The 23444-nt window shown below is 32.1% G+C and overlaps 2 protein-coding genes and 1 non-coding gene across 3 annotated transcripts; all 3 read left to right on the top strand.

The window, feature by feature from the left end:
- Nucleotides 1-5149: 5149 nt before the first annotated feature.
- On the top strand, nucleotides 5150-7344 carry LOC115442828 (phospholipase A2 inhibitor). Its single transcript, XM_030168003.2, has 2 exons — nucleotides 5150-5317; nucleotides 5947-7344. Exon 2 carries the CDS (start codon nucleotides 5967-5969, stop codon nucleotides 7245-7247), a length of 1281 nt encoding a protein of 426 aa, XP_030023863.1. The 5' UTR covers nucleotides 5150-5317; nucleotides 5947-5966; the 3' UTR covers nucleotides 7248-7344.
- A 2501-nt stretch (nucleotides 7345-9845) lies between these two features.
- Nucleotides 9846-9919, top strand: Trnat-agu. Its single transcript has one exon. It is a non-coding gene; the product is annotated as a tRNA-Thr (tRNA).
- Nucleotides 9920-10158: 239 nt separating this feature from the next.
- On the top strand, nucleotides 10159-13097 carry LOC115442829 (SLIT and NTRK-like protein 4). The gene is made up of 2 exons (XM_030168004.2): nucleotides 10159-10601; nucleotides 11808-13097. Exon 2 carries the CDS (start codon nucleotides 11819-11821, stop codon nucleotides 13043-13045), a length of 1227 nt encoding a protein of 408 aa, XP_030023864.1. The 5' UTR covers nucleotides 10159-10601; nucleotides 11808-11818; the 3' UTR covers nucleotides 13046-13097.
- The last annotated feature ends 10347 nt before the right edge of the window (nucleotides 13098-23444 follow it).

A 23444-nucleotide genomic window follows, 5' to 3' on the forward strand; every position in this document is an offset into this window, starting at 1 on the left:
TGAAATTATTTTTTGGTTTTGAGTGGTTTTTGAAGGCGGTTTAATTTTTTGTTAAAATTATTTTTATTTTTTGCTTTTTTGTGTTAGTCATAAAAAATAAACCGTCTCGATGGCGTAGTTGTGTTTCGCTCACGATACGACTATCGCGCTGAGGTGTAACACCTCTGCCTACCCCTGAAAAGGGTAAAAGGTGTGATGCTATATATATGTATGTAAAAAGTAGATTCAAGCAAACCTAACGCAAAAACACAACTAATGTGTTTCGCTCGCAGTACGACTATCGCGCTGAAATGTTACACCTCAGCCTACCCCTGAAAAGGGGAAAAGGTGTGATGCTATATATATGTATGTAAGAAGTAGATTCAAGCAAACCTAACGTAAAAACACAACTGATATATTTCGATCATAGTACAACTATTGCGCTGTGGTGATACATCTCTGCCTACCTCAAAAAAGGGGAAAAGGTGTGGTGCTATATACATATAGGTATGTAAGAAGTAGAGTCAATTAACCCAACGCAAAAACACAACGAATGTGTTTCGCTCGCAGTACGACTATCGCGCTGAAATGTTACACCTCAGCCTACCCCTGAAAAGGGGAAAAGGTGTGATGCTATAAATATGCATGTAAGAAGTAGATTCAAGCAAACCTAACGCAAAAACACAACTGATATATTTCGATCATAGTACAACTATTGCGCTGTGGTGATACATCTCTGCCTACCCCAAAAAAGGGGGAAAGGTGTGATGCTATATACATATATGTATGCATTTAAGAAGTAGAGTCAACTACACCCAAGCCAAAAACACAACTGATATGTTTCACACACAGTACGACTACTGCGCTGAAATGTTACGCCTCTGCCTACTCCTGACACTCGGAAAAGATGTTATGTTATATGTATAAGTATATGAGAAGTACACTCAACCAAACTCAATGCAAAAACATAACTAAAAACGGAAAGCTAAAATAAATTTCGTTTTCTTGGACGACATAATTATTCTAGTTTTTTTAGTTTTAAAACCAAACTACAGAAGCGATGTTGAAAAAAAAATTATGGGACCAACCTGGAGAGATATTCTTTCGAATAAAAAAAGAATTTTCCAAATCGGTTCATAAATGAGCGAGTTCTGAGATAACAAACATACAAAAAAAAATCACGTCGAATTGATAACCTCCTCCTTTTTTTGAAGTCGGTTAAAATTGTGTTGTAGAAGCTGTGTGATTTTGCGATAAGGTCGTTCGGACACTTAATTGGATAAGTTGAAAATTGAAAATTATTTAAGAATTTAAATTATTTCTTTTAATTTTTTTCAGTGAAATATTACGTAATAAATTTGGTTGTATTGAAATCTATTTTTTCTTTAGATTATTTTGCTTGCATCGTTATGTGTAATTGGAACAACTATGTACATAAAATTTACCGATTATTAAGATTTTATAAGTGGATACTTAATATGTATAGGTTATACTTGTATTATTGCTTACCATAATTATTGATGTCTTGTGTATTGTAAGATTAAGTAAGTCAGAGGTCACGATATTCCAAACATAGTGTATACATTTAATAGCTATTGATAAAACATATTAAGAATCTTGTTATTTTTTGTAATCATTTATGTACAATCTTCTTCGGTTTTCCTACAAATCCTGTGTCGGGCAAAGTGCTATTAGATTTTTCTGCTCATTATTAACTCGTAGTCTGGAATTTGCGCTCGAAATGGCGATAGGCTCACCCCCTATCACATCATGGGACGGGACGCCCATCGAAAAGTGGGTGCCCTGGTTGCACTTCCGCCTACACCATGGGACGGGACTAAAGTACGTGATGTGTGTATATCTTCTTTCTCCCTTTTTGCCTCTAGAAACATCATTACTGTCGTTTCTTAGTATTTTTTTTACTCCAGTGTGACATCAATAAAAGCAATATAGACAATTTAAAAATGAATTAGAAAGAAATCAAATAAGAAAATAAGACAATCCCGCATTATTTCTAAACTACGAAAACATGGTATCATAGGATTATATTTACATCATGGTATAATGACAGCATTCTTAAACCAATGAAAAAACTAAAACATATCTAATTATGTTTCAATAAGTTAGAGCAGATACTAAAAAACGTGTTCCATAGCATGATCAGTGTAGAGAGCGTAGATTTGTCGAACAATTTAATAAATATTTTCACAGTGAACACTTTTCAAGGAACTAGATTAAAGTCAAAGAAATTTTAAGTGCGAACAGAATTTTTTGTAACACAACTTCTAGCTAGAACTAAAGAAGTACGACACAAGGCTCAAAGCATTTTATTTTAATAATATTAATAATATCAGCCCTGTATTATATACTCGCCCACTGCTGAGCACGGGCCTCCTTTACTACTGAGAGGGATTAGGCCTTAGTCCACCACGCTGGCCTAGTGCGGATTGGTAGACTTCACACACCTTCGAAATTCCTATAGAGAACTTCTCAGATGTGCAGGTTTCGTCACGATGTTTTCCTTCACCGTTATTTTATTTTATGATAATTGTTTTCAATGTGCATGTTACTTGGAAGTTCCAAATGAAGTTAAGAAATACAGCATTGCATTTAATTTAGATAACAATGGAACGTTGACAGAGTGTTTCATTACGAATGCGTTTGAGGCACAAGCTTCATGTAGGTTCATTACCAAAATCAGCGGATAAAACTTTTAATTATTTCGTAATTAATTTAAATATCTATCGATATCGATAGATGCTTTGTCTATCGGCTATGGTAAATTCACAGGCCTACTAAAATAAACAATTTTCGATCAGTCAACTACAAACCGTTGCAAATTGCTATTTTAGATAAAGGCTAAAAAAAGGTATCAAAACCCTGATTTGGTATTCAAGTACCAAAAGAAGTCTGGGTATATAAAAACACTCGTTAAAAAGCTGTTAAATTACAATAAACTATAGAACTACCGGCTTTCTTCGAGCTAAATTTTGTCCAATTTTCATTTGCTATTTACAGCAGTTTCGATGCCTTCCGAAACGTCATTCACACAAAAATGGTTTAGCATTTAGATTATTAAATTAAGAAAATGTTAGAAATTTCGGAAGGAATGGAAACCGCTGTAAGTAACAAACAAGAATTCGGCCGGAATCTCGTCTAGAAGAAAGCCAGTACGCCTTCTGTTCTTTTCTGACTTTCTTAGGAATTAAAAGATACCCAAGAGGTGTGATTTGACAGAAGCTACTAAAATGGGACAGTAAAATTAAAACACAGCGGTATCATTCATGTCACATATTATGTTCGATAACTTATTTCAATGTTAATAAAACTTTGTCGAAATGCTTAGAGCAAACACGGTGCTGTTTTTTCCAATGCCAATTGGGACGAGCTATGGAAACGATCCATTTTTGCCTCATAGCATCATCTGTGGGGAATCTGCAATGAAATACATTGTATGAAACACACTATGAAAATCAGATAGTTTCCTCGACGCCAGCTTTCGCGCACGGTTTCCAAGTGGCTTTTATCACTACACCACCGTATATTGAAAGTAAAAGGCAATTTATGCAAAATAGTAAACTACAATATACTAACATCTATGGTATCTACAGAATATGCAGCACAACACTATTGAACACGACTACGTAAATTGGTAAAAATGAAAAATACTTAATAATGACTGGATCGAATGGCCAACAGCAGATTATAATATGACTACAGCATATTAAAGTACAATTAATAACACTTTTTGCACTTATGTACAGGGTTCAAGCAAATATATTAGGTTTTTTGTTTACGCACCGATGGAAGCTGATGATTTCAGTTTCATTTTCTTTACGAGAAGAATGAGATTTACACCCCACAATAACGCAGGCCATTGCTTGTTCGTAGGGCTATGTTTTAGTTAAACAGCACTGTGTATTTATTAAAATTAACAACAAAAATATTACACAACATGTAGCCACTTTTGAAAAGTACGCGCTGAAGTATAACGTAACTAAATTGTGTAACGTAACAAACGCGCCCGTTTGTGACATTATTTTGAGATTGGCAAGTTGGAACATTTGACATTTTATTTGCTTTTTAATTCGGCATCATAAAGAGGACCAAAGGTAATCATTTGATTATTTTAAAGTGTACGCAAGCCGACCTTATCAACATAATATTTGTCTCGTTCTTGTAACGGTTTTGGCCTATTTGAAAAAATAAGATAAGTATATGAGGGTAATTTAGATTCCTTCTATGCTTGTTCTTGTTCTGAGGGCAGTACTTAAACTGCTCGAAGTGTCAATACACGTTCACTATTTCTAAATTATCGAAATATACAATTTTTTTGGACAATAAATTTGGATCTCTTCTCGCAAGTTGTAACCAAGTTTTCCTCATAATTATATCAGTTCGTACTTGAAATCACAATTTGTTCGGCCTTTTTACACTAGTATTCTTAGATTCAGGAACAACACACGAATGATAAGGATAGTAGTTCATTTTAATTGTAATAATTTCCTCTTATTTATTTTAAGGAAATTATTCGGAAGGATGATGTCTGCAATTTACGTGGGAAAATTTAAAAGGTTATAAATGTATTTAATGGCACTTATTCAATGAATATTTTTTTTATAAAATTTCTAGTGCTATTTTATCACCTCAAAATTAATTTGAGACACTTTTCAAAAAACAGTGTAATACCCTGTTCTAGATCGAATGAAGTTACTATGAAAATATTTTGATGCGGTTTAACATAGTTTAAAAAAAATATGTGTTTCGTGCCAGTGGATTTTGCTAACCTTAATATTTTGTGAATTTTCCCTTTACTGCTCGTGTGAACATATCAACTTATAGATAGTGTATATAAATAATGTAGTGTTAAGTAAGTAGTTGGTTGTTTGATTTAACGTCATGTTCACTTTGAAGAAATTATTTCAAGTGACGGAGAAAGCAATGTAAATTTGGTCGGGTAGAATAAATTGTAGGCAATTCGAAGCAGTTTTTGTTAAAAATAGTATAAGATTGTTTGTATTTTAGTACGTGTAATTTGTTAATATACATATATAATAAATTAATCTAAGTTCCTTCTTCCTTAAATTCTGTTCATTTGATATTACCCGGGAATCGGTACCTAACTTTAAATCAAATGGGAAAATACGCGTTGCGTGATATCGTTCTCGCAAAAAATAAAATTATTCTTCAGTCAAGAAACACTCATTGACTTAGACACACCTTTTGAGCTTGTTTCTGAACTTTCCTGGTCTAGATTTTAGTATTGTGGTTTCTAACTGAAGTTAATAAACAGTGCAGTACAGAACAGCTTTGTCGAACAGGACTACTTTATGACAAGGTAAATATTATTGATTTATGTGTGATCGGAAAAGTTTTTAGTGATTTATTGTGGTGTTTAATATATACTTAAAACTATTGATGGTCAAAATTGAGTCTTAACATTTATAAATTTCAAGATTTATTGTCATCAAAAAGATTTGTACAAATGAATCGTTTTCTTGTTGATTATACACCTTTTCAAAAATCTGTAAATGCAGATAAATATGTGCTTAAAAATTAAGATAAGACTGTTTAAAACCTATTTCTGTAGTTACAGAAATAGGTTTTAAACTTATCTGCTGCTGTTAATCTGCTGTTGGTGACCTAAATGCTTCGTAATACAAATAATTCGTAATACAATTACAAAAATCCTATTATTTCTCACGGGAGCAAATTTCCGGAATAAAAGTAGCCTATGAGCTAATCCAGGACACGGTTTATCCCTGTCCCAAATTTCATTTAAATATAGTAGCGTTTACTTCTAACAAACATGCAAACATCTAAACATTGTTGCAAAATATCGCATTAATAACATTACTTAGATTAGATTAATAATTTTTTTTACATTTCGAATTATATATGAATATTTTAGGATGACGTATTTCGATGACTATCCCTATTATTTATATTACAGTTCGTTTATTTCAGATAAGACGTCGGAAAAAACAATGTTATGGGAAATCGTGAGCACAGTATTCATTTTAACAATATCAGTTTGGGGAAGTCCAAAATGCAGAACTCGTTTCAATGCGGAGGTCGTGTGTGTCGCAGGATCCGACGATTACATATTACAGAGGGGTCTAGTGTCAGACAATAATGATACCGTCGCAATAACACTTAAGGATTGTCGGATTACAGATGTAGACATTGAAGCTTTCAAAAATGTCTACAATTTAAAAGAAATTGATTTGTCTAGAAATAAAATTAGTTTCCTTAAAGTGGGTGTTTTCGACGGAATCCCAAAACTATCTTCTTTAAGATTATCAAAAAATTTGTTATCAACGCTTCCTTTAGGACTTTTTGATAATTTACCAACGTTGCAACGATTGGATGTGAGTGATAATAAAATAAACTTTTTAAAATTAGGTATATTTAATAACTTGCCTCAGTTAGTACGTCTCGAGCTGGCAAATAATGAATTCTTAGGAAACGAATTAGATCCCTGTCTTTTCGACAAGAATCCAATGATTAAGTATTTACATTTTTCTGGTAACAATATGTCAGAAGCACCAGATCAGCTCTTAAACGGTATTCAAGAACTGTCAATTTTGGGTTTAAGTAATTGTTATTTGACAGAAATCCCGAAATTTGCGACCAGGTCCAACCTAAACACGCTGAAAAAAATATTATTGCAAAGAAATCAAATAAGAAGGTTAGATGATCCTACGACATTTATAAATATGGGAAATTTGGCAATGTTAGATTTGTTTAATAATACAATTGAAAATTTAAATGAAACTGTTTTCAAACCACTGACTAAGATCGAAGTCATCGATCTGTCATTAAACAAGATCGAACAGATTCCGAAAAATATGTTTCAGAACATGTTGAGCGTAAAAAGTATAGATTTGTCGAATAATTTAATAAAAATTATTCCAACGAATGCTTTTAAAAGTTCCTGTTTGCAGACATTAGATTTGAGCAGCAATAGAATTTCATACTTAGAGAGAAACTTCTTTTCGACATTATGTTGCTTTAATAAAACTTTGTCGACATTTTATTTTAAGAATAATCCCTTTCAATGCGCATGCTTAGTTGAAATTTTGAAAGACATGAAGAAGTTTGGTATCAAACACGACATAGATGAAAACAAAGAACATACAAAGTGTTCCATGACGAATGAGGTTACCTGTATGAGACCTGACGAAGAAATACGTGATGTAGACAATGACGAGGATAAGTTGTGGTCTACGTTTGGACTTCCACACTACATCAATTCCACCAAATAAATATTAATATTACCAAAATAAACAACCAAATAATTATAAATATTATGTACTTAGGTTCTAATCTTCCTATCGTATTACAATATAAAATACGTTATTATATCATGGACTTTTATTTTAAATAAAATAATATTAAAATTCGGGGTAACATTACATCATGGTGGACTGAGGAGCCAAGTAGTTATAGACTTATTTATGTACAAGGTGGGTGGTTCGACCGGGTTAAATTATTGGGATAAAAAGTAGCCTATATATCAATACTGAGCATGGTGTATCACTGCATTTGATGGTGAATGGTGTGGGGTTACATGAACTATTTTTTATTCCAGTAATTTGCTCTCATTGAAAATAATGTTTTTTTTAATCTGCCTTTTTAAGTAGATGGCGCAAGCGATGTACGGGTGGTAGTATAAATCACAACGGTGAGTTAGTGACTTTTGTAGCGGGAAAGACGTGACGCGGATGAAGCCATGAAACATATAGGTCCTTGGGACACTTATAAGAGAAGTTGAAATTGGAAAATTATTTAAGAATTTAAATTATTTCTTTTATTTTTTTGAGTGAAATATTACGTAATAAATTTGGTTGTATTGAAATCTATTTTTTCTTTAGATTATTTTGCCATCGTTATGTGTAATTGGAACAACTATGTGTATAAAATTCACCGATTCTTAAGATTTTATAAGTAGATAATATGTATAGGTTATACTTGTATTATTGCTTACCATAATTATTGATGTCTTGTGTATTGTAAAATTAAGTAGGTCAGAGGTCACGATATTACAAACATAGTGTATACATTTAATAGCTATTGATAAAACGTATGTTATATTTTGTAATCATTTATGTACAATCTTCTTCGGTTTTCCTACAAATCCTGGGTCGGGCAAGGTGCTATTAGATTTTCTGCCCATTATTAACTCGTAGTCTGGAATTTGCGCTCGAAATGGCGATAGGCTCACCCCCTATCACATCATGGGACGGGACGCCCATCGAAAAGTGGGTGCCCTGGTTGCACTTCCGCCTACACCATGGGACGGGACTAAAGGACGTGATGTGTGTATATCTTCTTCCTCCCTTTTTGCCTCTAGGAACATCATTACTGTCGTTTCTTAGTATTTTTTTTACTCTAGGTGTAACATCACCAAATAAAAAAATTGGACAATCATATACAATTATGTTTCAAAAAGTTAGAACAGATACAAAAAATCATGTTCCATAACATAATCAATGTAGAGAGCGTAGATTTGTCGAACAATTTAATAAAGATTTTCACGGTGAATGTTTTCCAAGGAACTTGATTGAAAAAGTTAAATTTAAGTGCGCACAGAATTTTTTATATCACAACTTCTCGCTAGAACTAAAGAAGTCCGACACAAGGCTCAAAGCATTTTATTTTATGATAATTGTTTGCAATGTGCATGTTACTTGGAAGTTCCAAATGAAGTTAAGAAATACAGCATTGCATTTAATTTAGATAACAATGGAACGGAAGCAGAGTGTTTCATTACGAATGAGTTTGAGGCACAAGATTCATGTAGGTTCATCACCAAAATCAGCGGATAAAACTTTTAATTATTTCGTTTTGATAAAGTAAATTGCGATTTGCGAGTAAGGGCTTGTTTGAGTATCATCGCGTATCAGTGAGAAATGGTATTTTCTTCATATACAGAACATGTCTCAGTATACCAGAGCTGGACGAAATACATGCTTTGCTTTAATTAAAATTCTAATTACAATATACTATCGTGCCTGTATTTGAAATTCACAATAATATAAAATAGTCGTATATTTTAAATATAAAATACGAAATACAGCATTTTAAATATTTTTATTTGAAAAACGAATTACATTACGTTTTAGGTTATCTTAATAAATTAGAATTATTCTAGACCGGCATATTATTCAGTAAAAAACATGTCGAGTTGATAGCCTCCATTTTTGAAGTCAGTTAAAAAGAAAAAATCTTTCACGAACACTCCATATTTAAATGTACTGTTAGACAATCAACCTCTTGAAAGCGAATGAATAATTATTTGCTACAGAACGCACTCATTAATACGATTGCTAGATGTATTGTTAAAATGTATTCGGAAGCGTTAAGTATTTGAAACACTTATTACAAAATACCTCAGCGTCAGGTATTTGAAATACTAATTACAAATCACATTTTTAGGAATTATTTGCAATACAAATACCAAATATGTATTTCAATACGTATTTTATTTTAAAGTAATTTAATTGCTGCCCAATCCTGCCCACAGCCCACGGCCAGTCCTAAATTGCAGGAGTAAAAATGTGTTGGCGAAATAATATCTTAATATGAATAAAATATTGGTCTACTATTTATTTAAATTCTCTATGCAAGCAATAATAGGAACATATTTCTGCTAGCTATTGATTGGTAGTTTATATTAAACACATCTTCGTACACTAAGTTTCTATTTGAATAGAACTCGAGGAATTTGTTTGTTATAAATGTAATATCATATATAATACAGCACTTAATATGAATAAATAAGAAATCTTCATTTGCATGAAAATATCCATTAGTCAACCACAGTTAGTGTAGAGTACACTTAGATGCTTACGATAAAATAAGGCGCCGTGGCTTAGTTGGTTAAAGCGCCTGTCTAGTAAACAGGAGAGCGCGAGTTCGAATCTCGCCGGGGCCTTTAATACCATAATTTTAGCTGTCTTGTTCTTGTATTGTTCTTGTCAATGGCGTTCAAAATAATAAGCCCTTTTTTATTGCCGATAATCAATAGAAAAAGAATTTAATTGTTATTTATACAATTGCAAGGAGCGACTGTCTCGTTACGTCATTGTTGCATAAAAGAAAAAAAGAAAACACTCGATATATTTAATGCTCCAATCCGTAATAACAGAGTATGCATACTGACACTCGCGGCAGTCAAACAAATCTACATTTACAAGAATCTTCTTACTTCTGAGTATGACATTGATCTCAATAATTTAGGTGTACTTATATACGCATATTTGTCTCAGCAGTCAATATGACGAAACGTAGGTGATTAATTATGGTACCTGATTAACTTTACCATTAGGAGCGTTCAGAACTCCATTATTTAAAGTTTAAAAATTGATCTATAATTTCTAGGCTTTTATGAATTTATTGAGAGCAACTACTTTACGCAATATGGCCGAGTTATACTTTCAATATATGCGTCGCGTCAAAACAAGGAAAAACAGTTTAACAGAGAGTGGCAGGCATTAATGGAACAACAGTTAAATACTATACTTGTGATTGTGCGGTGAATCCTCGATTTTATTGATTAAATTTCTGTGCTGTTACATAATTACTTATCAAGATTTGACTACTGTTAAATAAACAAGGTAAATATTAATATTATGTAGAAGCAGACGCCGCGGATTTTCCGTTTATTTTTATATCATGTAAGTATTGGTAGAGTTTACCGTTCTGCACGGTGAATGCAAGCGCAACACCGCTCGCTTTGTAAGATAAAAATGATATATTAACCAAATTGAATTCGTAAAGAATTATATTATTCTTGTTCGCTAGCGTTTATAGTCAATTGTTAACTCGCTAGGCTGTCTATATAAAGCTTCTCAGTATACGATTCGCATCAAAGATTTGGGAATTGAATTCATGACTTCACAGTACATTGTTTAAGTAGCTCTTGGCTGTTTCTAGATGAACGAGACGCTGGCTCACAATTATTGTGACATAATTCGGAATTCCCATTTATAGATGACCTATAGTAAGAAATTAAAATTTGTTTTGGTATTATACGTATAATTTAAAAGCGACTTATTGTGAATATATTGTGGCACGGATTATCCCAAGCACAAGAAAAATACCACAGTTTCAAGTCATATACATATTGAAATCCCCACCACAATGACGTGTTTTGACAGTTGCTTTCTGTACCAGTGTATATCGCGCGAGACAGGCTGGCATAATTCTAGTTACCGTTGAAGGACGATAGTCAAAATAGATAGATAAACACGTTGTCTTAAAATAGAATGTTAAAAATGTAATATTACATTAATGTTATAATAAGTATATTCGTGGCGCTGAGTACTCTGTTCATAAATTGTAGGCTTAGGGGTTTATTTAAAACGTCAATGAACTTTGTTTTAGTTTTTTAATTCGGAAAATACACATTATTTAGGGATTGGAATTCGGGCCTAATATCATGGGCCTATGGCGATAGGTTCGCCTGTCATATATGGAAGATATTTATCAGTGAAGTTTGAGCGCATTAGTTGTGCATCTTCCAATTCCTCTTTAATTACTTCTTCGGAAAGAAAGGCGTGATTAAATAATTTGTGTATGGACACCGAAGATACGATATCGACTTAAGGTTTATTTATATTTTTTTATTTTCTTGCACTTCATACATATCATCATGTAAAGGTGGACTAATGCCACAGGCTTTCTCTACCAGTCAACCTGAGGTGGGACAGATGTATAGACATAGTAGGTGCACGTCAATACGTTTAAGGTAGTCTTATTAATTGCATTACGGTTTGCCTTATTAATTAATTGCATTTAACTCAGAATTTGTTCTTTTCCAGCATTACGTACAATGGCCGAAGTGGGACTTTGGAAGTCTGTTCTAGTAATCCTTATTTACGTGATATCATTGAATGGTGAATTAATCTGCAAGAGTCGATATAGTATCCTTCATTGTGAACCAGGGAAAAACGACTACATACTGAAAAGAGGAATTGTATCAGACAATAATGATACCAACTCGATAATCATAAAGTTATGTCGCATAACAGAAGTGGAGTTAGAATCTTTTGCAAATAATCCTCGCTTAAAGGTGATAGATTTGTCAAGAAACAAAATAAAAGAGCTAAAGCTTGGAGTATTTGATGGAATCAAAACATTGACTCACTTGAAGATCGCACACAATTCATTGACCGCGATTCCTTTAGGATTGTTTGACCAGTTACCCAACCTGAAATTATTACATTTGAATGATAATAAAATAACTTCTCTCGCGTCAGGTATCTTGGATAAATTGTCTCATTTGAACCATTTTGATTTGTCAGCTAATGGACTCTTGGGGAAAGATTTGAATCCTTCTCTATTTGATAAGAAACCAAAGTTGAAATCTTTATTATTTTCAAGGAATGATATGTCTCAGTCACCCGATGAACTTTTAAGTGGTTTGCCGGCCTTGACGACTTTGGAATTAAATGCTTGTTCTCTAACTACATTTCCAAAATTTGCTACGAAACCTAATTTAAAAACTTTGTTATATTTACAACTCAATACAAACAAAATTGAAGCAATCGATGATATATCGACGTTCGTAAATTTGATAAATCTAGAGTCGTTGGATCTAAAAAATAATAGGATCGAAAACATTACTGTGACTGTTTTTAGCTCATTGAGGAATTTAAATTTCCTTGAAATGTCTTTTAATAGGATTCAGGAAATTCCTGAAGATTTATTTACGAGTATGCCTAATTTACAAAGTATGGATTTGTCGTATAATTTTATAGAGTATGTTCCATTAAATGCTTTGTTACCTAGATCTAATTTAAGAACATTGAAATTAGTCTCTAATAGAATATCATTTTTAGAGAGTGGCTTTTTCAAGAAGCTCAGATTTTCTAGAAGGGCCATCTTGACCGATTTTGATATCGCTGGCAATCCTTTTCAGTGTGCGTGCCTCTTGGAAATAATAGATGAAATGAAAAAATACAGTTTTAGGTATAATTCAGACAAATATAATGGTAAACATGAGGTGTGTTCAATGACTGATGAATTTATTTGTAAACGCGATAAACTGAGTGTTTAGTAATTTTAAGTTCTCGTATATTAAACTGCTTTAATAATAAGTTTAAGATTAATTTATTGAATGAAAAATCCATCATAAATTAATTGTAGCTAGGTAATATTTTAAAATTATGAAGTGTTTCTATAATATATTGTTTTATTCTGTTGCACACGTAATAATTTAAATTACTCAAAAATTACGCGACTTTTTTTTACTTCTCTGGCTAGCTAAAAATTATTTTTATATGTGTTGTAAATACGTATTATGCCCTTTTTATACATAATATGTATATAGAGTCTTGGAGCAATGTTTAGTTTACTGCCATCTAGGTGTAGTTATAAGAACTCTCATAATTTGTAAGTTGCAAGATGTTTAAGTACATAATTTGGTTACAAAGTGCTCTACTAGATGGCGTTGAAATAATATTTAAATTAAATACATTTTATGAATGCAATAATACCTATTTATTATTATTTTCATATACATAGGAAAACATATGTTTTAAGAATTTCATGTCATTAAACATACAAATAGACATAAATAAATTATTAAGGTCAGTCGGGGCAAGTGCGCCGACGGGGTAAGTGCACCTACCCTAAAAAAATCGAAAACTGTTGATGTTATACAATTACCGCAATCTTATATCTATGCTACTAACTGAAATACAGTTCCACTAAAAAACATAAATGGCTATGTTCATTTTAATACGATTTATTCGCCATTTTATTTTAAGTGTCATTTAGACCTGTAAACAGAGATGACCCCGTGAAAGATAACATCAAATATTTCAAGATATTTAACATATTTCTGTAAACCAGTACGGTGAATACATAGTTTAAACCTTTTATTTTAACTTCCTGCCCGAATTTTATTTATATATACTAAAATAAAGGATTTTTAGCAATGCGAAAAAATGTACTTAAAAATAGTCGAGTAGGGCAAGTGCGCCACAGTTAATAGTCGTATGGCGCACTTGCCCCTAATCCATATATAACCAACCTTTTTGAGAATAAGTTTTACTAATATGTATTATTATTATAAAAATGTTATACTTAACAGCAGAATTTTTTGTACACAAGGTATTTTGTTTCGAGCCGACTTAAATAAAAGGGCGTATTAGTTAATTCGTTTTTACAAAAGAAAAACTGAAATACCTTGGTCTAGAGCAACTTTACGTGAATAGGTTCCAACTGTTCGATCAGGCACGTTATCTGGATATAATGCAGCTAAAACATATCAAATGTCATAAGGCCAAATTCTAAGTAATTGAGTTATAACGCATTCGAAATTGTTAATTTCTACATTTTTGTATGTTATTTTAGTTTTTAGAAGTAAAATGGATTTTATATTAGGGCTACCATTTTTTTATTCCAACACATCCGCACACAAAACTCTAATATACTTAGCAAAAATCTTATATAGCAAAAAAAAATCTAAAATGTTTTGAAGCCCTGATTTACATATATATGGCGCATTTACCCCGAATTTGATTTGACAGCCATAGTTTGTTATAATATTGAGTGATTAAAAATTATCCAAGAGCAATGCGAGTAAAACTTATTTCTCTATGGACTAAAATGAGTGTTTTCTTTATAATGTTTCATATTGGCGTTTTTTACACAGGCGCACTTACCCCATTTCCGGAGGCAAGTGCGCCTACGACCCTTTTTTACTTTGAGCAAAATATTATTAATTTATGGTCCGATTTCCTTGAATGGCTATAGGTTGTTATCACAAAATACCAAATATTCTTAAATTAATAAAATTAAATTCTTAAGTCAGCACAAAAATAAATTATTTTGCATTGAATTCAGCTATGAAAATTTTATGGCGCACTTCCCCCGACTCACCTTATATGCTCTATGTGTATATTATATAAATGTATTTCTATATATTACTTATATCATATTATGTATAGTATGACTGATATTGTAATAAAAACGCACTTACCATACAAAATAACATACACACTTCTTAGATTTTCTGTTTATGTTACTTTACTAATAAGGATTACAAAATTATTGTTTTAATAATTTGTTGATTATTTATAAGTGGGAAATCCTTCTTTTATTGGTAACATGGTCATAAGGTATCGGTTCATTTAAATTCTAGTGTTGGAAATATTCATGAATTACCACATTTTTATACCTTTGTTATTCACCGCAGTGTATTTCGATTGATTTACTTGAAATAAAAGTTGAAAAATGTAGAGAATTGTAGAGACAAATGTGATTTTTCAAACAAAATAATTGAACGTTGTTCCACTTTTTCCATTTGCAATAAAAGTATCGTAAATTCCGAAAAGCGATTCATAAACAAAATGCAACAGCTGCAAGCTATACGCGTTTTCAAATTTCCAATTAAGAACGTTTTGTAACATTTTAAGACAATTTCATAATCGAGACCTCACACTGGCGGCAAAAAATATTTCTAAACACGTGCATAAAATCAACATCTGCGAAATCGGACGTTTTTTATATAAATTTCTTTGGATATCGGTAAAAAGTGTGTGGGTCCGGTGTTTTTTAGCGATCATATATCGGATAGAGTCGGACTGCGCCCGCTTGGTGAGGATAGACGCGAATATGGCGTGTCCTTTATTCTTTTGATTGAAACGAATGTTAGCAAATAACAAATAAGTACTACTAGTGTTAGTTCTCTCATATGTGAGAGTTCGCCTGGGTAGGTACCACTGCAATGTCTAGTTCTACCTCTAAGCAGCAATGTATAGTCATTGTTATAATATAACGGTTTGAAGGACAATGTATCCAGTTTAACTACTGGATATAATAAGACTTAACAGATTTGTCTTAGGATGGCGAGCACAGTGGAATACCAAAAAAATATTTTGTAATTCAAGGTTTCTTATGGTGTTTCTATTGCTTATGGACCGACGTATCGCTTACCATCAGATGAACGCCAAGTTCGTTTCGTCCCATCGTCTCGTCATTTAAAGCAATAAAGTATATAAATTGTCTTCACAGCCCAAGCAGGAGATAGACAGAAGCGTAACACGTACGATCTTTAAACGCACGAGAAAAAATATTAAGCCGCATTGTATATCGTTTTATAAGTGTAAGTTTGTGTTTTTTAAGCTGCTTGTTAAAGGGAAAGTAATAAAATAAGAACAAAAACGTCTATTTTGATATTCAGAGCCCTGTTTAAACATGTCGCACATGAATGAAGACATTTTTTTAAAGTATTTTGTTTCGGTCCAGGTTTTTTGGTGTTCTAATATAAAATTTAATGTAAGACTTAAGTAATTCATATTAATAATAATTAAGACATGAACATGCTTATATATATATTTAAATTATATTTAAAAACACAAAAATAAAATATTAAAATTAGTTTAAGAAATATGCGACAGAAAAACATCGACCTGTATAAGCGGAGAATTTTGATAGCTCAGGTAAAGCGAAACATTTTTTATAATAAAATGATTCCTCAAAAGCCTTAATTATCTGGCACGAGATCGCACTGTTTTTTATCAATCCCGTTCCTCTTCCACGCCATTTGGCCGAACATAATTTGTTGTGCAACATAAAGTTTGTGTTTATAATGTTGTTTAATTTTTGAAATATATCATAGTTTGCAAATTTAGATTTACCTATTAAATAGGACGTGTAACAAATAATATACTTTTTTGGCCAAAAATATTTAACGAAGAAAACACTTTGTAATTTAATTATTATAACAATACTGTATTATATAGTGTCCCATTGCTGGTTACGGGCGTCCTCTACTACTGAGATGAAATAGGCCTTAGTCCACCACGCTGACCTAGTGCGGATTGGCAGGCTTTACATATCCTTAAAAAATCTTATATAGTGCTTCTTAAGTATACAGGTTCACTCAAGAGGTTTTCCTTCACCGTTAAAGCAAGCTGTAATTAACAAAAAATACACACATACCTGTAGAAAAGTCGAAGGTGTGTACCCTGCTGCGGACATTCGTCTCCGAAGTCCGTTTCACTCCCAACAAGGCTTCTGCCGTTTAATTTGATAAGATATTCGATAACAAGATAGAGATCTCTGAATAATTAAGCTAAATAGGTATGTAGAAGACCCTAATGTGCTAGCAAGTGATAATGACTAGGTAAGTAATGTTTGCAGTAGTTGTTGACTTGGGCTTTTGGTCTTTTATCGAAAAATTATTTAATGGCTGGTAGCAAGACGTACAGCCGGTAAGTATAATGTTCTGCCTTGTCCTGCCTTTGGCCTCCGAAATTGTGTGGTCATGGTATTCTACAATTTCGGCCATGATGCTATTTCCGCGGGTACGTAAAGTTTTCCATTTTATTTGTGTAAGTAATATTTTTTTTTAGATTTTGCGAGTTTAAACAAAAAATTATGATTATTGATGAATTATAGGGTCATTACGCTGATTTCGCGACCAGCTCCAGTAAGCGACCACTTCACCGAATAGATTTTTTTAAGTTCAGACAATACCCTTTCTTTTCGAAATAAAAAGCTTTAGGTTCTTTTAATATTAATTGGACAGTTGTTGCATAATATTCGACACAATTTTATAACAACCGCTTAGTCTCAAATAAAAAAAGATCGCTCAATTTACAAGTTAATTGAAAGGGGTGTGTATGCAATATGCAAAGATATGTTTCGCTATTTAAGCTGCTTTAGTAAGAATTTTCGGAAGTCGACCACAAGATTCCTAATGAATAATCAGGTGATTAAGTACTTTTCGTATTGATTATAATTTAAAATATAATAATAGTTAAATTAAAGACTGAAATAAAACAATGTTTTGTGTTTTTGAAAGTTGTTTTATTATTTTAAATTTTTTATTTAAAATAGTGGTCGCATGCTGCAATAGGTGGTCGTAAACTGAAATTTTTGGATGTTACCCTTATTTTTCATAATTTATAAATGGCAGTGCGATGTTCTTATGTTTCACAACTAGACTGTATTTAAGACCAATTTATCTGCTTGCCATCTATTTTACATGTGAAATATATATTTTGAGAGTCTGGAATCAAGTTAACAACTCAACTAAGTGGTCGCAAACCGGCACAACGACTGTACTTAAAGAAGAAATTTAAGTACATGATACTGATTAATTAATTAAAATGGTGATTGATTAAGGTTGTTCATAGGAATTAGTGAAAATTCTGTATATAAGTATATCATGTAATTACTTTACTTTTATTTACCGTGGTTTTACCAAAAAAAGCCATGTTAATGCTAATTATTAAAAAGTTGTAGTTATTTCCATGCGCTGAGAAATTGCCTTGTTTTCACAAATACCCATCGACTTATTATGTGTTATTTTTTAAATGCGGTAAAACTCTTTGTTGAATTCAATCGTCAATGCTAAAATTATTATACATGCTTACAGAAAAACCTAAGTTTTTACGTAAATAAACTATTATTTTCTCTTTTTTTTACTCTGAATTCATATACGGATTTGCTATGGTACTAAAAAAAATATAAATATTTTAATTTGAATATATTATGTAGTGTGTCTAGGAAAGCCAATGGTTCCATGTAAGGCTGATCAAATTTACAGTTGGCCTTGCTAGGGCACAAGGGTCTTTTGAGGTTCCGTGATGTTTCTAGTAAGAACTAGAAACACCAAGTAATCACGAAAATATTTCTTAATACTTATTTTTTATTGTAAATACGCATCTATCGGAAAAAGTATAACAACGAAACTAGAAGTTCGTAATATTACTTATAATCATGATATATATAATTATATTTTAAACATTGGCTTTACAAGAAACAAATCCAGAAGAAGGTCATTTAGGTCCATTTTGTATTTTTTATTACATAAAAAATTTTACTGGCAACTTATTATTATTACTTATTAAAATAATATTTATATCAATCCCACCAATGAGATATTAGTTTTGCGATGATTTTTAAGTGAAAATACTCAACGACATATAGATATATGTAGGTAAGTATTGTATTGTGGCTATGTTAAACAACAAAAGCGTAGACTCGCCGGGAACTATAACTGTGCGCCATTAGGAAGTACTAGCAATCATCTTTAATCTCCATTATCAAATTAGTTTATTGTTATATCCTTTAGGAAGATACAAATTAGAAAATGTCGAAACGGAAGAACATCAGAATTGAAAACTGCAAATTTAATACGACGAAATTTTAAAGGCCGAAATATCCATGCATGTTAATTATTTTTACGTTTTTCTTTCAACTGCGAGAACTAATCATTAACTAGACGTGAATTTAAATTCTTTACTTGTCAATACTTGTTTAGTTACCCAGATTAAAGGTGAAACAAAATGTATGAAAATGGACCTTAAGCTATCACCTTAAACGCAAAGAAGTTTTACTATACAATTTTGTAATAAAAACATCTTATCTTAAACGTTTTCATAAATGGTTTCGCGAATATTTACGAGATGTTTGTGAATAATGTGAGTTAATTTGAGTTTATTTATTTATTGGAACATAAAAATACAGACTCAAAACATAACAAGTAAAATATGATAATGACTAAATTTTATGAAAACGAACGGTTTTTTCTATCGCAAAAGATTTTTATATTATAATTGCATAACTCTGAGTGCATAACACTCATAAGCATCACAATGTTTTTAATCACATAAGAGCAGAAGCAAGGAAAGCCAAATTATACAGCCAACAGCTGTCCGCGGCACGAGCTACGCGTCCCGTCTTAATTGTTGTTAAGATGAAAAAATCGTAAAAAACGCATCAATAAAAAATACAATTTGGCAAGGAAGGTAAAAAGACAGGAAGAGGAGGCATATTGTGGCCACTTCCGTGGTTTGTTTACTGCGTTATATTTGAGTGGATGTGGTTCGATTATTTTTACAGTGTTCTTTTATATGCTTTTGTTTATATGTTTTAAAATGTATTCAGGAATTCGTATGTTATTAATTGCACATTTAGCTACCTTGCCGGTCTAGTGGCAGTATATTTGCCGTATCAACCGTGTATTTCAATGCCCTATTTCGTAATTTTTGTGCATTTTTCTATGTGAAAAAATATCCGTTAGCTGATATTTAGAATTTGTTCCCAGGATGGCAATAACTTCATCCCATATCAAATCACTCTTGCGACTACATAATTTCTCAGGATTGATGGTAGACGAGGACAAAATGTAAATAAAGACAGGTCATTGTTATACGATTAATAGTCATGTAAGTAGTTCTGTATTATAAGTGTTGACAGACTTCGCCTCTTTGTGAAGAGGTATGAAAACACACGAAAAGAAAGTCAATAAGTGTACATGTCGACGTAAAAAATGAATAATTATATATTTTTTCTTTAGACCTATGTAAAATATTTGCATAGATAAATATTAAATAAGTTTTCCTTGATATAAAATAATCATCACGTCACGTCCACACAAATACAACGTATTAGCAGATTTTTTTTTTAATTCGATCATCAATTGTCCAATGCTCTCGTAGAAAAGGAAAACTTAAAAAACCATAGCTCGTGCGCAAACTCTCGTTTTTTACGGAAGCGTGCGGTGCCATACGATATGTTTTTTATGTCTTTTGTGTTCGGTGAAATGTACTGAAATTAATTTTGCCATAGCATGTGGCTAATGACAGTGGAGCTAAGAGCAGATGTAGTGGCGCAGGTCTCAGCTGCTTTTTGACTGACAAAAATAAAAAACGAGCCGAATAAATGGTCATATTTATAGTAATCATGCACTGCTATTTAAAATATAGATAAAAAATGCCTCCTTTCACTCAATTGATGGAAGGTACATCAGTGTGTATATTCAATTCAGCCTTCGATTGCGCTTTTAGTGTTGATACTTACTAAAACTGCTGTTGCTGGTGACTTGAACTAGTACATTTAAATTTTAAAACGGATTACTTTAATTTCCATATACCTATTTTTTATTAAGTCAAAAATGAGAAATCATAGATGTTCATATTTGTGATGTCTTTAAATCTTTTATATTATTGGTGAAGAGCAATCATGTCGTTTGAATACATTGCTAATACAATTGTGACTACTTCTATCCATGAATACCTATCAACAAATGCAAATTCATTACATAACAAGCACGTGAATTTTGTTAGGTCTGAAAATCACATAGATCTAGTAACGTTAAAAAACTTAATTCTCGCTTCTATTTTCTTTAAGATTTTGAAAACAAACATGAAATAACTGTTGACTTCAGTCTTAAAATTTAAAGAGACATCGATTCTCAATGCTGGGTTTAAGGTTTGGCTGTATAGTCCATGGAAGCCAGGCGCTGATTAAATATTTTTAAATAAAAACTGTAGTTGTTTATCTACTATAATGTAATATCTACCCTAAAGAAATATTTATTTTTGGATAAGCACCCTAATCAAATCCACTGTTTCCAACGATATCAAAGAACTTAACGTATTCTCATTTTGCGACAACAGCCAGTGTTATAATTCCTTATCATCAAAACGGATAAGAACAAAGCATATTTAAAATGCTTAATTTGTTCTCCAAACAGTATATTAAACGTTATCAATCAAAATAAGTAAATATTATCCGATAGTTTTTTATCGGCATAGCGGAAGTGTGGCACATGCCGCGTTTAAAGCATCAGGAATTGCCAATGCAAAAAAACCTTTAGTTTTGTTTAAACTTTTTTGTGAGCTGCGAGCATTTTAGCAAGTAATTTTTTCATAGTCGAAGGTATCTTTTTATAGTGTCCAGATGTTGTATGCAGATGACATTTTTTTTGTCGCGTCGTGCGATTTTTAGTGGTTTGTCGGTAGATATACGACTTTTTTGAGGGCAGGTGGCTTGCATATTTTTTTATTAAATGCGCGGCGTAGCTGAAAAAATTAACATAAAAAGAATGCGTTTGACATTATCAGCTGCTGTTGATGTGAAATTTGCATAATATTATCGAGTGTTTTAATGTTATTGTTTTAGACACTACGAAGAATAATTATACTATTATTTAAGTCTCTAAAGTTTTTTATAATAAAATAATAAAGTATGTGTAATTTTATTTAACTTTTATTTGAATACAAATAGTTTATGTTATATATTGATGAATAAAATAAAATAATTGATTGCAATATGTTACACAAACATCCCGAGATCCCAGATAGTTTTTGTAATGAGTTGTTTTTTATCTTTACTTGATATTCGGTGTACTTGGCATCCTCGGGGTTCTTCTGTGTCATCATAATGTTATATTTTTGTTATTGTAATAAATGTGCAAAAAGTGCATCTAAAAATCCTCAAAAGTTTCTCTTCCCGTCATATTGTATTGGTATAGGTTTAAGGATCAACCCCATAAAACAAACAAATCTAAACGAAAGCACGTAATTCGTTTTTATAATGACCGAACTATACATACTTATAGTTGAAGTATAGTTTGCAGTTACAAAAATGTATATATATTTGCTAATTATTGTATGCATGCATTGATATTTTATTGGCTAATATGTAATTCTAAAGTTTGAGGCTGATTTTACATGATATCGTCAATTGGGTACATCTTACCGTCCACCATCTATTGTAACAGCATAATCATGCGAAAATGTTGCACGCATTAACCGTTTAGCACAAGTGGTCATTTAATTTTCTAATCTGGCAATCTCAGACAGATTTCGCGGAAATATTAGGGCTTTGATCGGGCATTGGGGCTGGCAACATGCGAGAAACGGTGCGTTTTTAATATAATAAAATAAAAATATAATTGCCATTGAAAAACAAATAATCGCGGCCGACCGTCGAGGGCACAATCAAAAGCATTTCGATTTGAATAAATCAATCCCTTATAGAAATGCATCGATATACAGGGTATGGTCAGTTTTTGGGCTTAGTATTTGTAATTTTTTATTTAGAACTTTTGATATTTTAGACAATTTATCCTGAATTGATTACCTACATGAATAGAGATTAATTAGGAATAAAATGCTGTTAGCTACATATGCTGGTGCAGTTATCGAACGCTCATTGGCCTTTTTGAATTTGACAGTTATTTGAATTTAGAATAATCTGTCCGGTTACGATCAACCGTCGGTAAAGAAATAGTCGCGTGTACGGTTAATATCGAGGCAAATATTTGTGTTCCGTAAAATTGGTAAATGTTGTCTAATCGAAATTCTTTCTGGTACTGATAACTTGCAGAGTGGCGTCAGGGTTATATGTCGGTTATTTATTTCATAGCTACCCACATTTTAGTAATTTATGTTTATTTTAAATCATATTGACACAGCGATGTATAAAATCGAATTTTATATAAAATCTCTGATAATAACTTCAGGCCTGTATTTTATACTGTCCTACTGGGCACGGGCTTCCACTATTCCGCCTTAGTCCACCACGCAGGCCTAATGCGGGTTGGGAGACTTCACAAACCTTCGAAATTATTATGAAAAAGTACTCAGATTATCCTTTCAGGGATCGTATAGTCTTATAAAAAGCCGTTGTGACTTAAGTGAGATAATATA

The sequence above is a fragment of the Manduca sexta genome, chromosome 18, assembly GCF_014839805.1.
Source record: "Manduca sexta isolate Smith_Timp_Sample1 chromosome 18, JHU_Msex_v1.0, whole genome shotgun sequence".
Classification (NCBI taxonomy): Eukaryota; Metazoa; Arthropoda; class Insecta; order Lepidoptera; family Sphingidae; genus Manduca; species Manduca sexta.